At 45.4% G+C, this 12,549-nt stretch overlaps 1 protein-coding gene across 1 annotated transcript in view; it reads left to right on the forward strand.

Annotated features, from left to right (window-relative positions):
* The first annotated feature begins 4,508 nt into the window (after positions 1 to 4,508).
* ttc5 (tetratricopeptide repeat domain 5) overlaps positions 4,509 to 12,549 on the forward strand; it is a 38,711-nt gene continuing 30,670 nt past the window's right edge. The window contains exons 1-2 of the mRNA XM_085984403.1: positions 4,509 to 4,587; positions 11,138 to 11,270. Coding sequence (XP_085840529.1) covers positions 4,513 to 4,587; positions 11,138 to 11,270 — 208 coding nt within the window. The 5' untranslated portion in view covers positions 4,509 to 4,512. The remainder of the gene's footprint in view (positions 4,588 to 11,137; positions 11,271 to 12,549) is intronic.

The following is a 12,549-nucleotide window of genomic DNA, read 5'->3' on the forward strand; positions in this document are numbered from 1 at the left end:
ACTAGTCCTGGGGCTCAGTGAAGTAACTACTAACAATACTAACAATAACCAGCCCCAGGACAGTGACAGGGTAACACAAAGAATTCGACCCAACACAATCGTCGCTAAGCAAAAGGAAAAATATCTGACATATTGGGCAGAAACAACAAAAACCCAAAGCAAACTCAATTGCTACTTGGCCCTAAACAGACAATACAACATAGCTGATTACCTGACCATGGTAAAGGATAACAAACTGAGAAGAACCTTGACAAGGTACAGACTTAGCGAACATAGCCTAGAGAAGACAGGATATGCTCTCACTGCAGTCAGGGAGTAGTGGAGACAGAGATGCACTTCCTCACAGCCTGTGGAAAATATCAGGGCATCAGGGAGAATTTCTACCAAAAATTCTCACAAATATGCCCTGAATTCAGAAATCTGAATGACAACCAAAAAGTCCCATACCTACTGGGGGAGGAGAGAAGCTGTGTAACACTGGCGGCACACTATGTTACAGCTTGCCATGAACAGAGGGACAACCAGTAAACTAAGAAAAGAGTATATATAAATAATGCGATTGTATATTTATACACTCAGGGATATACCTGTTTATACACTGTATGAATAGAACTGCGTTTATGTGTTCAACCATAAATGTATTATGATGCTTTGGCAACATAAGATGTACCTTATCATGCCAATAAAGCGATTTGAATTTGAAATTTGAGAAGGAGAGAGAGAGGGGGAGAAAGAGAGGGGGAGAGGGGGGGGGAGAGAAGGGAGGGAGGGAGAGAGGGGGAGAGAAGGGGGGAGAGGGAGAGGGAGGGGGAGAGAGGGGGGGAGGGAGAGAGGGGAGAGGGGGAGAGAGAGAGAGAGACAGAGGGAGAGAGCTGTCGAAGCCTGGGTCTGTCAATGGTAGGTTCATAGGAGACCTCCTAGGAAGATCGACCTATTGCTCACCTCTTGGCTGCAGCACCGTAGACTTTATGATTACGGATTTGGACCCATCCTCTTTCAGAGCATTCACAGTCAAACCACAAACAACACTGTCAGATCACAGTCAAATTACTATGTATCATAAAAAGACAGAAACAAACAACACAGAAACACAACCCAGTAAACTGTACAACACCAAAAAATCGTACAGATGGGCCAAAAACGACACGGAAAAATACCAGAAAGCAATTAGCAATGAATCAACTCAAGCTCTCTTGGACACCTTTCTGGATAACATATACACTCACAATAAAGAAGGCGTAAACCGGGCAGTGAATAACCTAAACAATATTTTTGATAATTTGGCAACAAGGTCTAACTTGAAAGCTCGCAAGAACAAACCCAAAACAAAAAACTATGAAAAATGGTTTGACCCAGAATGCCATAACATGAGGAAAAAATGTAGAAAAATATCAAACCAAAAACACAGACATCCAGAAAACGAGGAATTACGCCTTACTTATTGTCAGACACTAACACAATACAGAAACACACTCAGAACCAAAAAAGAGCAATATATTAAGAATACACTCAGCTCCATTGAGGAATCCATTGATTCCAATTGTTTCTGGGACAACTGGAATACATTACACAAAAAACAACACGACGAATTGGCCATTCAAAATGGAGACGCATGGGAAAACCACTTTGAAAAATTATACCAGAAAAACACACTAAGGCCAGAGCAACACCAAATATGCAAAAAACTGGAAAAGCTCGAAATGGCCATAAAAGATAACCAAAACCCGCTAGACTCCATAATAACAGAAAAAGAACTTTTTGAAAAACTCAAGGACCTGAGACCAGGAAAAGCTTGCGGGGCAGACGGCATACTAAGCGAGGTGATTAAACACACAGACGATAAAATGAAACTGGCTATCCTAAAACTCTTCAATTTGGTTCTGAGTGTCGGTTACTTCCTTGACATCTGGAACAAAGGACTCATAACGCCCATATACAAAAGTGGGGACAAAGTCGACCCAAATAACTATCGAGGCATCTGTGTAAACAGTAACCTGGGGAAGGTATTCTGTAGCATCATAACCAAAAGACTTATAAACTTCCTTGAGGAGCACAATGTCTTGAGTAAAAGCCAAATTGGATTCCTGCCAAACTATAGAACATCAGATCATATCTTCACCCTACAGACCCTAATTGACAAACACGTTCATCAAAACAAAAGCAAAATCTACGCATGCTTTATAGATTCCCAGAAGGCTTTCGACTCCATCTGGCATGACGGTTTATTCCTGAAACTTATCGAAAGCGGGGTAGGGGGAAAAACATATGATGTAATTAAATCAATGTATACAAACAACAAATGTGCAGTTAAAATTGGAGACAAACAAACAAAATACTTCCCACAGGGGCGGGGGGTGACACAGGGCTCACCAATCTCACCGACACTCTTTAATATTTACATAAATGAATTGGCAAAACTACTTGAACAATCTACAGCACCCGGCCTCACCCTATATGAATCCAAGGTTAAATTCCTCCTCTAAGCAGACGACCTGGTTCTGCTGTCACCAACTAAGGAGGGTCTACAGCAGAACCTGGATCTGCTGGAGTCGTACTGCCAGACTTGGGCCCTGACAATAAATCCCCAAAAAACCAAAGTCCTTGTGTTCCAGCAAAGATCCAGACATCAGGGACCCAAAATAAATTTCACACTAGGAACAACCAAAATTGAACAAACCACTAACTACACATACTTGGGCTTAAAAATCAGTTCTACGGGAAATTTCAAACTGGCTGTGAATGAACTGAAAGAGAAAGCAAGAAGGGCTTTCTATGCCATTTAAAAAATCAATCCAAATAGAAATCCCAATTAGCATTTGGCTCAAAATTTTCAAATCAGTAATTGAACCAATTGCACTCTGTGGCAGTGAGGTATGGGGACCGCTAACTCAACAAGAATTTGCAAAATGGGACAAACACCCAATTGAGATCCTACATGCAGAATTCTGTAAAAGTATCCTCCGGACTCAAAGGAAAACCGTAAACAATGCATGCAGGGCAGAACTAGGCCAATATCCATTAATAATTACTATCCAAAAAAGAGCCACCAAAATTTGGAAACACCTAAAAATGAGCAACCCCCACTGCTATCATTACGAAGCCCTGAAATGCCAAGAGAGGACCGTGATAAAGAAGAATACCCTCAGTCAACTACTCCTGGGACTCAGTGAAGTAACAATAACCAGCCCCAGGACAGTGACATCGTAGCACAGAGAACTCAACCCAACACAATTGTCACTAAGCAAAAGGAAAAATATCTGTCATATTGGGCAGAAACAACAAAAACCCAAAACAAACTCAATTGCTACTTGGCCCTAAACAGACAATACAACATGGCTGAATACCTGACCATGGTAAAGGATAGCAAACTGAGAAAAACCTTGACAAGGTACAGACTTAGCAAACATAGCCTAGCGATCGAAAAAGGCAGACACAGGCAGACCCGGCTGCCAAGAGAGGACAGGATATGCTCTCACTGCAGTCAGGGAGTGGTGGAGACAGAGATGCACTTCCTCACAGCTTGTGGAAAATACCAGGGCATCAGGGAGAATTTCTACCCAAAATTCACAAAAATATGCCCTGAATTCAGAAATTTGAATGACGACCAAAAACTCCCATACCTACTAGGGGAACAGAGAAATTGTGTAACCTTAGCGGCACACTATGTTACAGCTTGCCATAAACAGAGGGACAACCATTAAATCTAAGAAAAGAGTATATACAAATTATATGAATGTATATTTATACACACAGGGATATATCTGTTTATACACTGTATGGATAGATCTGCATTTATGTGTTCAACCATAAATGTTATTTGACGCTTTGGCAACATAAGATGTACCTTGTCATCATGCCAATAAAGCGATTTGAATTGAATTGAAGAGAGAGAGCGACGGAGGGAGAGAGAGAGACGGAGGGAGGGGGAGAGAGAGACGGAGGGAGGGAGGGGGGGAGAGAGATGGGGAGGGGGGAGAGGGACGGACGGGGGGAGGGGGACGGGGAGGGAGGGAGAGGGACGGGGGGAGGGGGGAGAGAGGGGGAGGGGGAGGGAGAGAGAGACAGCCCTGGTTGTCCCCCTGGGTACACAGAGCTGGTGGTCCCCCTGGGTACACAGAGCTGGTGGTCCCCTCCAATAAACTGCCAGGAGTAACCCAGGGCAGAGACTCTGGAGGCATACTGATTTGGTTTAAAGCAGAGCTTAGGAATTACATTGAATTTATAAAAAAGGGCGAAAACCACTTATGGCTCAAGATTAAGAAAGACATCATTTCTAGCATGCAAAATGTTTTCATTTGCGCAATCTATATCCCCCCTATAGAATCCCCGTACTTCAAAGAGGACACCTTCCCCAACATTGAGAGGGAGATTAACCATTTCCAGGCCCAGGGGAACGTGTTGATCTCAACTCAAGAACTGGTGAAGAACCAGACTTTACCAGTACTCAGGGCAATAATTACATATTTGGGAATAACCAGTTTGATCTCCCTTTTCATTCACACAGGAATAACTATGACAAACAGACAAATACAAACGGAAAACAGCTCCTGCAGCTCTGTCGAAGCCTGGGTCTGTACATTGTCAATGGTAGGTTCAGAGGAGACTCCCTAGGAAGATCGACCTATTCTTCACCTCTTGGCATCAGCACCGTAGACTATATGATTACAGATCTGGACCCATCCTCTTTCAGAGCATTCACAGTCAAACCACTAACACCACAGTCAGATCACAGCCAAATTATTGCGTATCTTAAAAGGACAGAAACAACCAACACAGAAACACAGCCCAGTAAGCTGTACAACATTAAAAAATCCTACAGATGGGCCCAAAACAGTATGGAAAAATACCAGAAAGCAATTAGCAGTCAATCAACTCAATCTCTCTTGGACACCTTTTTGGAAAACACATACACTCACAATAACGAAGGCGTAAACCTGGCAGTGAATAACCTAAATAATATTTTTGATAATTTGGCATCAATGTCGAACTTGAAATCTCGCAAGAGTAAACACAAAACCACGTAAAATGGTTTGATTCAGACTGTCATAACATGAGGAAAAAACTCAGAAAACTATCAAACCAAAAACACAGAAAACGAGGAATTATGCCTTGCTTATTGTCAGGCACTAACACAATACAAAAACACACTCAGAACCAAGAAAGAACAGTATAAAGAATAAACTCAGCTCCATTGAAGAATCTATTGACTCTAATTGTTTCTGGGACAACTGGAATACATTACACAAACAGCAACATGACGAATTGCCCATTCAAAATGGAGACATATGGGAAAACCATTTTGAAAAATTATACCAGAAAAACACACTAAGCCCAGAGCAAGATCAAATATGTAAAGAATTGGAAAAGCGCGAACTGACCATAAAAGATTACCAAAACCCGTTAGACTCCTCAATAACTGAAAAAGAGCTATTTGAAAAACTCAAGGACCTGCGACCAAGAAAAGCCTGTGGTGCAGATGGCATCGTAAACGAGATGCTTAAACACACTGACGATAAAATGAAATTGGCTATCCTAAAACTCTTCAACTTGGTTCTGAGTGTCGGTCACTTCCCTGATATCTGGAACAAAGGACTCATAATGCCCATATACAAAAGTGGAGACAAAGTTGACCCAAATAACTACCGAGGCATCTGTGTGAACAGTAATCTGGGGAAGGTATTCTGTAGTATCATAAACCAAAGACTTATAAACTTCCTTAAGGAGCACAATGTCTTGAGTAAAAGCCAAATTGGATTCTTACCAAATTATAGAACATCGGATCATATTTTCACCCTACACACCCTAATTGACAAACATGTTCACCAAAACAAAAGCAAAATTTTTGCCTGCTTTATACATTTCCAGAAGGCTTTCGATTCTATTTGGCACGACGGTCTATTCTTAAAACTTATTGAAAGTGGTGTAGGGGGAAAAACATATGATGTAATTAAATCAATGTATACAAACAATAAATGTGCAGTTAAAATTGGAGACAAACAAACAAAATATTTCTCACAGGGGCGTGGCGCAGGGCTCGCCTATCTCACCGACACTCTTTATAATATTTATATAAATGAATTGGCAAAACTACTTGAACAATCTACAGCACATGGCCTCGCCCTATATGACTCCAAGGTTAAATTCCTCCTCTATGCAGATGACCTGGTTCTGCTCTCACCAACAGAGGAGGGTCTACAGCAGAACCTGGATCTGCTAGAGTCGTTCTGTCAGACCTGGGCCCTGACAATAAACCCCCAAAAAACCAAAGTTCTTGTGTTCCAGCAAAGATCCAGACATCAGGGACCCAGAATAAACTTCACATTAGGAGCAACTAAAATTGAACAAACTACAAATTACACATACTTAGGCTTAAAAATCAGTTCTATGGGAAATTTTCATTTGGCTGTGAATGAACTGAAAGAGAAAGCAAAAACGGCTTTCTATGCCATTTAAAAAGTCAATCCAAATAGAAATTCCAATTGGCATTTGGCTCAAAATTTTTAAATCAGTAATTGAACCAATTTCACTTTATGGCAGTGAGGTGTGGGGTCCGCTAACACAACAAGAATTTGCAAAATGGGGCAAACATCCAATTGAGATCCTACATGCAGAATTCTGTAAAAGTATCCTCCGGACTCGGAGGAAAACCGCAAACAATGCATGCAGGGCAGAATTAGGCCAATATCCCCACTACTAATTAATATCCAAAAAAGAGCCATCAAATTATGGAAACACCTAAAAAAATGAGCAACCCCCACTGCTATCATTACAAAGCCCTGAAATGCCAGGAGATGATCATAGAGAAGAGTCCCCTCAGTCAACTGGTCCTGGGACTCAGTGAAGTAACTACTAACACTACTAATAATAATCAGCCCAAGGACAGTGACATCCTAGCACAGAGAATTCGACCCAACACAATTATTACTAAACAAAAAAAAAAATATTTGACCTATTGGACAGAAACGACAAAAACCCAAAACAAACTCGATTGCTATTTGGCCCTAAACAGACAATACACCATGGCTGATTACCTGACCATGGTAAAAGATAGCAAACTGAGAAAAACCTTGACAATGTACAGACTTAGTGAGCATAGCCTGGCCATTGAAAAAGGCAGACCTGGCTGCCCAGAGAGGACAGGATATGCACTCACTGCAGTCAGGGAGTGGTGGAGACAGAGATGCACTTCCTCACAACTTGTGGAAACTATCAGGACATAAGGGGGAATTTCTACCCAAAATTCATAAAAATATGCCCTGAATTCAAAAATTTGAATGACCAACAAAAACTCCCATATCTATTAGGGGAACAGAGAAAATGTGTAACTTTAGCAGCAAACTATGTTACAGCTTGCCATAAGCAGAGGGACAACCAGTGACCATTAAACCTAAGAAAAAACTATATGTATATTATATGTGTGTATATTTATGTATACATGGGTATATTTGTCTATACACTGTATGTCTAGATCTGCGTTTATGTGTTCAATTATACATGTTTTTCTGTGCTTTGGCAACATAAGATGTATCTTCTCATGCCAATAAAACAAATTGAATTGAAATTGAATTGAGAGAGAGAGACAGGGAGAGAGGGAGAGAGAGAGAGAGAGAGACGGGGAGAGGGAGGGAGGGAGGGAGAGAGAGAGACAGGGAGAGAGAGAGACGGAGAGAGAGACAGGGAGAGGCAGGCAGAGAGACGGGGAGAGAGGGAGCGAGACGGGGAGGGAGAGAGACAGAGGGAGGGAGAGAGAGAGACACGGAGGGAGAGAGAGAGAGACACAGGGAGGGAGAGAGAGAGACACGGAGGGAGGGAGAGAGAGAGACACGGAGGGAGAGAGAGACAGAGGGAGGGAGAGAGAGACAGAGGGAGGGAGAGAGAGACAGGGAGGGAGGGAGAGAGAGACAGGGAGGGAGAGAGAGAGACAGGGAGGGAGAGAGAGAGAGATACGGAGGGAGAGAGAGACAGAGGGAGGGAGAGAGAGACAGAGGGAGGGAGAGACAGAGGGAGGGAGGGAGAGAGAGACAGAGGGAGGGAGGGAGAGAGAGACAGAGGGAGGGAGGGAGAGAGAGACAGAGGGAGGGAGAGAGAGACAGAGGGAGGGAGAGAGAGACAGAGGGAGGGAGAGAGAGACAGAGGGAGGGAGAGAGAGACAGAGGGAGAGGGAGAGAGAGACAGAGGGAGGGAGAGAGAGAGGACAGAGGGAGAGAGAGAGACAGAGACGGAGAGAGACAGACGGGGAGAGAGAGAGAGAGAGAGACGGGGAGAGAGAGACGGGGAGAAAGAGAGAGAGAGAGCGAGAGGGAGGGAGAGACGGAGAGACAGAGAGGGAGGGCGAGGGTGACGGAGAGAGGGCAGGAGAGAGGGAGGGAGAGGCAGAGAGGGTGAGAACCGAGAGAATGCTGCACTGTCGGAGGTGCCGTCTTTTGGGATGAGACTTTAAACCGAGACCCCGTCTGCGCTCTCAGGTGAACATAATAGATCCCACGGCCGCTGTTCTGGAGAAGTGCAGGGAGTTCTCCCCGGTGTCCTGGGACCAATATTTATCCCTCAAGCAACATCACTAAAAAAAATATTATCTGATCATTTATCACATTGCTATTTGTGGGAGCTTGCTGTGTGCAAATTGGCTCCCGCCTTTCTTCTCTTCTTAGGCAGTCCCTCGGAACCGAGGATGACTTGTTTCCACATTAAAAATGAGTTCTCAGGTGACTGATGAGTCCAATGCGGGACCTACAGTCTCTGTCACAGGTGGGGCAGACGGTGGTTGAAGGGGCGGGTGGGTGGGGTGCTTGGGTTGACGTGCGCTCCTTCCGCTGTTTGCGCTTCACTTCCACTTGCTCCCGGCGAAGAGACTCGAGGTGTTCGGAGCCTTCCCGGATGCTTCTCCTCCACTTTGTGCGGTCTTGGGCCAGGGATTCCCAGGTGTCGGTGGGGATGTTGCACTTTTTCAAGGAAGCTTTGAGGGTGTCCTTGAAGCATTTCCTCTGCCCACCTGGGGCTCTCTTGCCGTGCCGGAGCTCTGAGTAGAGCGCTTGTTTTGGGAGTCTCGTATCGGGCATGCGGACAATGTGACCCGTCCATCAGAGCTGATCGAGCGTGGTCAAAGCTTCGATGCTGGGGATGTTGGCCTGAGCGAGAACACTGACTTTGGTGCGCCTATCCTGCCAATGGATTTGCAGGATCTTGCGGAGGCAGCGTTGGTGGTACCTCTCCAGTGCTTTGAGGTGCCTGCTGTACATACTTTAGTTCTGTCTTCATAAAGGAGGACACAAATAACCTCCCAGAGATGTCGGGGAACATAGGGTCTAATGAGAGGGAGGAACTCAATGAAATCATTATTTGTAGGGAAATGGTGTTAGGGAAATTGACGGGATTGAAGGCCGATAAATCCCCAGGGCCTGATAATCTACATCCTAGGGTACTTGAGGAAGTGGCCCTAGAAATAGTAGATGCATTGCTGGTCATCTTCCAAAATTCGATAGACTCTGGAACAGTACCCATGGATTAGCGGGTAGCTAATGTTACCCGACTGTTCAAAAAAGGTGGTAGAGAGAAAACGGGGAATTATAGACCGGTAAGCCTGACATCGGTAGTGGGGAAAATGCTAGCCTCCATTATAAAAGATGTAATAGCAGAGCACTTGGAAAACAGTGACAGGATTGGACAAAGTCAACATGGATTTACAAAAGGTAAATCGTGCTTGACTAATCTACTGGAATTTTTTGAGGCTGTAACTGGTAGAATAGATAAGGGAGAACCAGTGGATGTGGTGTATTTGGACTTTCAGAAGGCTTTCAATAAGGTCCCGCATAAGAGATTGTCGTGTCAAGTTAAAGCACATGGGATTGGGGGCAAGGTACTGACTTGGATAGAGAACTGGTTAGCAGACAGGAAGCAAAGAGTTGGAATAAACGGGTCTTTTTCCGAGTGGCAGGCAGTGACTAGTGGGGTACCGCAGGGATCGGTCCTTGGACCCCAGCTGTTCACAATATATATTAATGATCTAGACGAGGGAACTAGATGTAATATCTCCAAGTTTGTAGACGACACAAAGCTGGGTGGGCATGTGTGCTGTGAGGAGGATGCCGAGAAACTCCAGTATGATTTGGACAGGTTGGGTGATTGGGCAGATGCATGGCAGATGCAGCATAATGTGGATAAATGCGAGGTTATCCACTTTGGTGTCAAAAACAGGAAGGCAGATTATTATCTGAACAGCAATAGATTGGGAGAAGGGGAAGTGCAACAAGACCTGGGTGACCTTGTGCACCAGTCGCTGAAGGTAAGCATGCAGGTGCAGCAGGCGGTTAAGAAGGCAAATGGTATGTTGGCCTTCATAGCGAGAGGGTTTGAGTACAGGAACAAGGATGTCTTGCTGCAGTTGTACAGGGCCTTGGTGAGACCACACCTTGAGTATTGTGTGCAGTTTTGGTCGCCTTATCTGAGGAAGGATGCTCTTGCCATGGAGGGAGTGCAGCGAAGATTCACCAGACTGATAGCTGGGATGGCAGGAATGACGTATGAGGAGAGATTGGGTCGATTAGGCTTATACTTGCTGGAGTTTAGAAGAATGAGAGGGGATCTCATTGAAAATTATAAAATTCGAACAGAACTAGACAGACTAGATGCAGGAAGGATGTTCCCGATGGCGGGGGAGTCCAGAACCAGGGGTCACAGTCTAAGGATAAGGGGTAAGCCATTTAGGACAGAGATGAGGAATTTCTTCACCCAGAGAGTGGTGAACCTGTGGAATTCTTTACCACAGAAGGCAGTTGAGGCCAATTCATTAAATATATTCAAGAAGGAGTTGGATATATTTCTTAAGGCTAAAGGGATCAAGGGATATGAGGAGAAAGCAGGGACACGGTACTGAGTTTGGATGATCAGCCATGATCTCATTGAATGGCGGAGCAGGCTCGGGGCCGAATGGCCTACTCCTGCTCCTATCTTCTTTGTTTCTATGTACATGGTCCATGTCTCTGAGGCATACACTACATTACAACAGTGACTGCACTTGGGGTAGGGGATCTGGGAAAGTACTTCATTGGCTGTGAAGCGCTTTGGGATGTCCTGAGGTCGTGAAAGGTGCTATATATATATATAAATGGAACACAAGTTTGTTCTTTCGTTTCTTCAGGAGCTGGTGGACCGGCTGTACGTGTTCCGGGATCACTACTTCGAGAGTCACAGCGTGGAGGAGGCCGGACGAAAGCAACAGGACCTGACGGAGCGGATGAACGGGACACTGCGTGAGATCCAGGCGTTGGAAGGTACGCGGGCAGCGAGGGCATCCGTCGCATGGTCTCCTGTCGGTTCCCCACCTCGCTTTGCAGCTTGCCCTTTGCTCCCTCGAAGCACGGAGTGGGCTTTGACGGCTGAGTGTGTTGGTGGGTTAACCCCTCAGAATAACAGGGTACACAGCAGTACAGGTGGATGTTCAAAGATTTCACCTTAAACATTCACTCCCTCCACCACCGGCGCACCGTGGCTGCAGTGTGCACCCTCTACAAGATGCACTGCAGCAACTCACCAAGGCTTCTTCGGCAGCACCTCCCAAACCCGCGACCTCTTCCACCTTCCATTCTAACAGGACTAGACAGACTAGATGCAGGAAGGATGTTTCCGATGGTTGGGGAGTCCAGAACCAGGGGTCATAGTCTAAGGATAACGGGTAAGCCATTTAGGACTGAGATGAGGAGGAATTTCTTCACCCAGAGAGTGGTGAACCTGTGGAATTCTCTGCCACAGAAGGCAGTTGAGGCCAATTCATTAAATATATATTCAAGAAGGAGTTCGATATATTTCTTAAGGCTAAAGGGATCAAGGGATATGGGGAAAAGGCAGGGACAGGGTACTGAATTTGGATGATCAGCCATGATCGCATTGAATGGCGGAGCAGGCTCGAGGGGCCGAATGGCCTACTCCTGCTCCTATCTTCTATGTTTCTAGAAGGGCAAGGGCAGCAGGCGCATGGGAACACCACCACCTCCAAGTTCCCCTCCAAGTCACACACCATCCTGACTTAGAAATATATCACCGATCCTTCATCGTCGCTGGGTCAGAATCCTGGAACTCCCTCCCTAGCAGCACTGTGGGAGTACCTTCACCACACAGACTGCAGCGGTTCAAGAAGGCGGCTCACCACCACCTTCTCGAGGGCAACTGGGGATGGGCAATAAATGCTGGCCTTGCCAGCGACGCCCACATCCCATAAACGAATAAAAATATTTGTTAACCAGGAGATAATGACTGGGCTGCCTATATTGATACCAGACAGAATTGGAGACGATCAAACCGACTTCGCCCCTGCCTCAGCTCATCACCTGCTGAAACCCTCCTCTGAGCCTTGGTTACCTCGAGGCTCGACTATTCCCAATGCTCCCCTGGCCAGCCTCCCGTCTTCCCCCTACCTAAACTGGAGCTCATCGAAAACTCTGCTGCCCTGAATCTGAACTCGCACCAAGTCCCGTTCGCCCATCACCCCTGTGCTCACTGACCTACTGTGGTAAACCACTGTTTGTATTCCACTGTGTACATGCCTGGACATGC

This window comes from Somniosus microcephalus, chromosome 4, assembly GCF_052327205.1.
Source record: "Somniosus microcephalus isolate GS21.2 chromosome 4, FLI_Smic_1.0, whole genome shotgun sequence".
Lineage (NCBI taxonomy): Eukaryota > Metazoa > Chordata > Chondrichthyes > Squaliformes > Somniosidae > Somniosus > Somniosus microcephalus.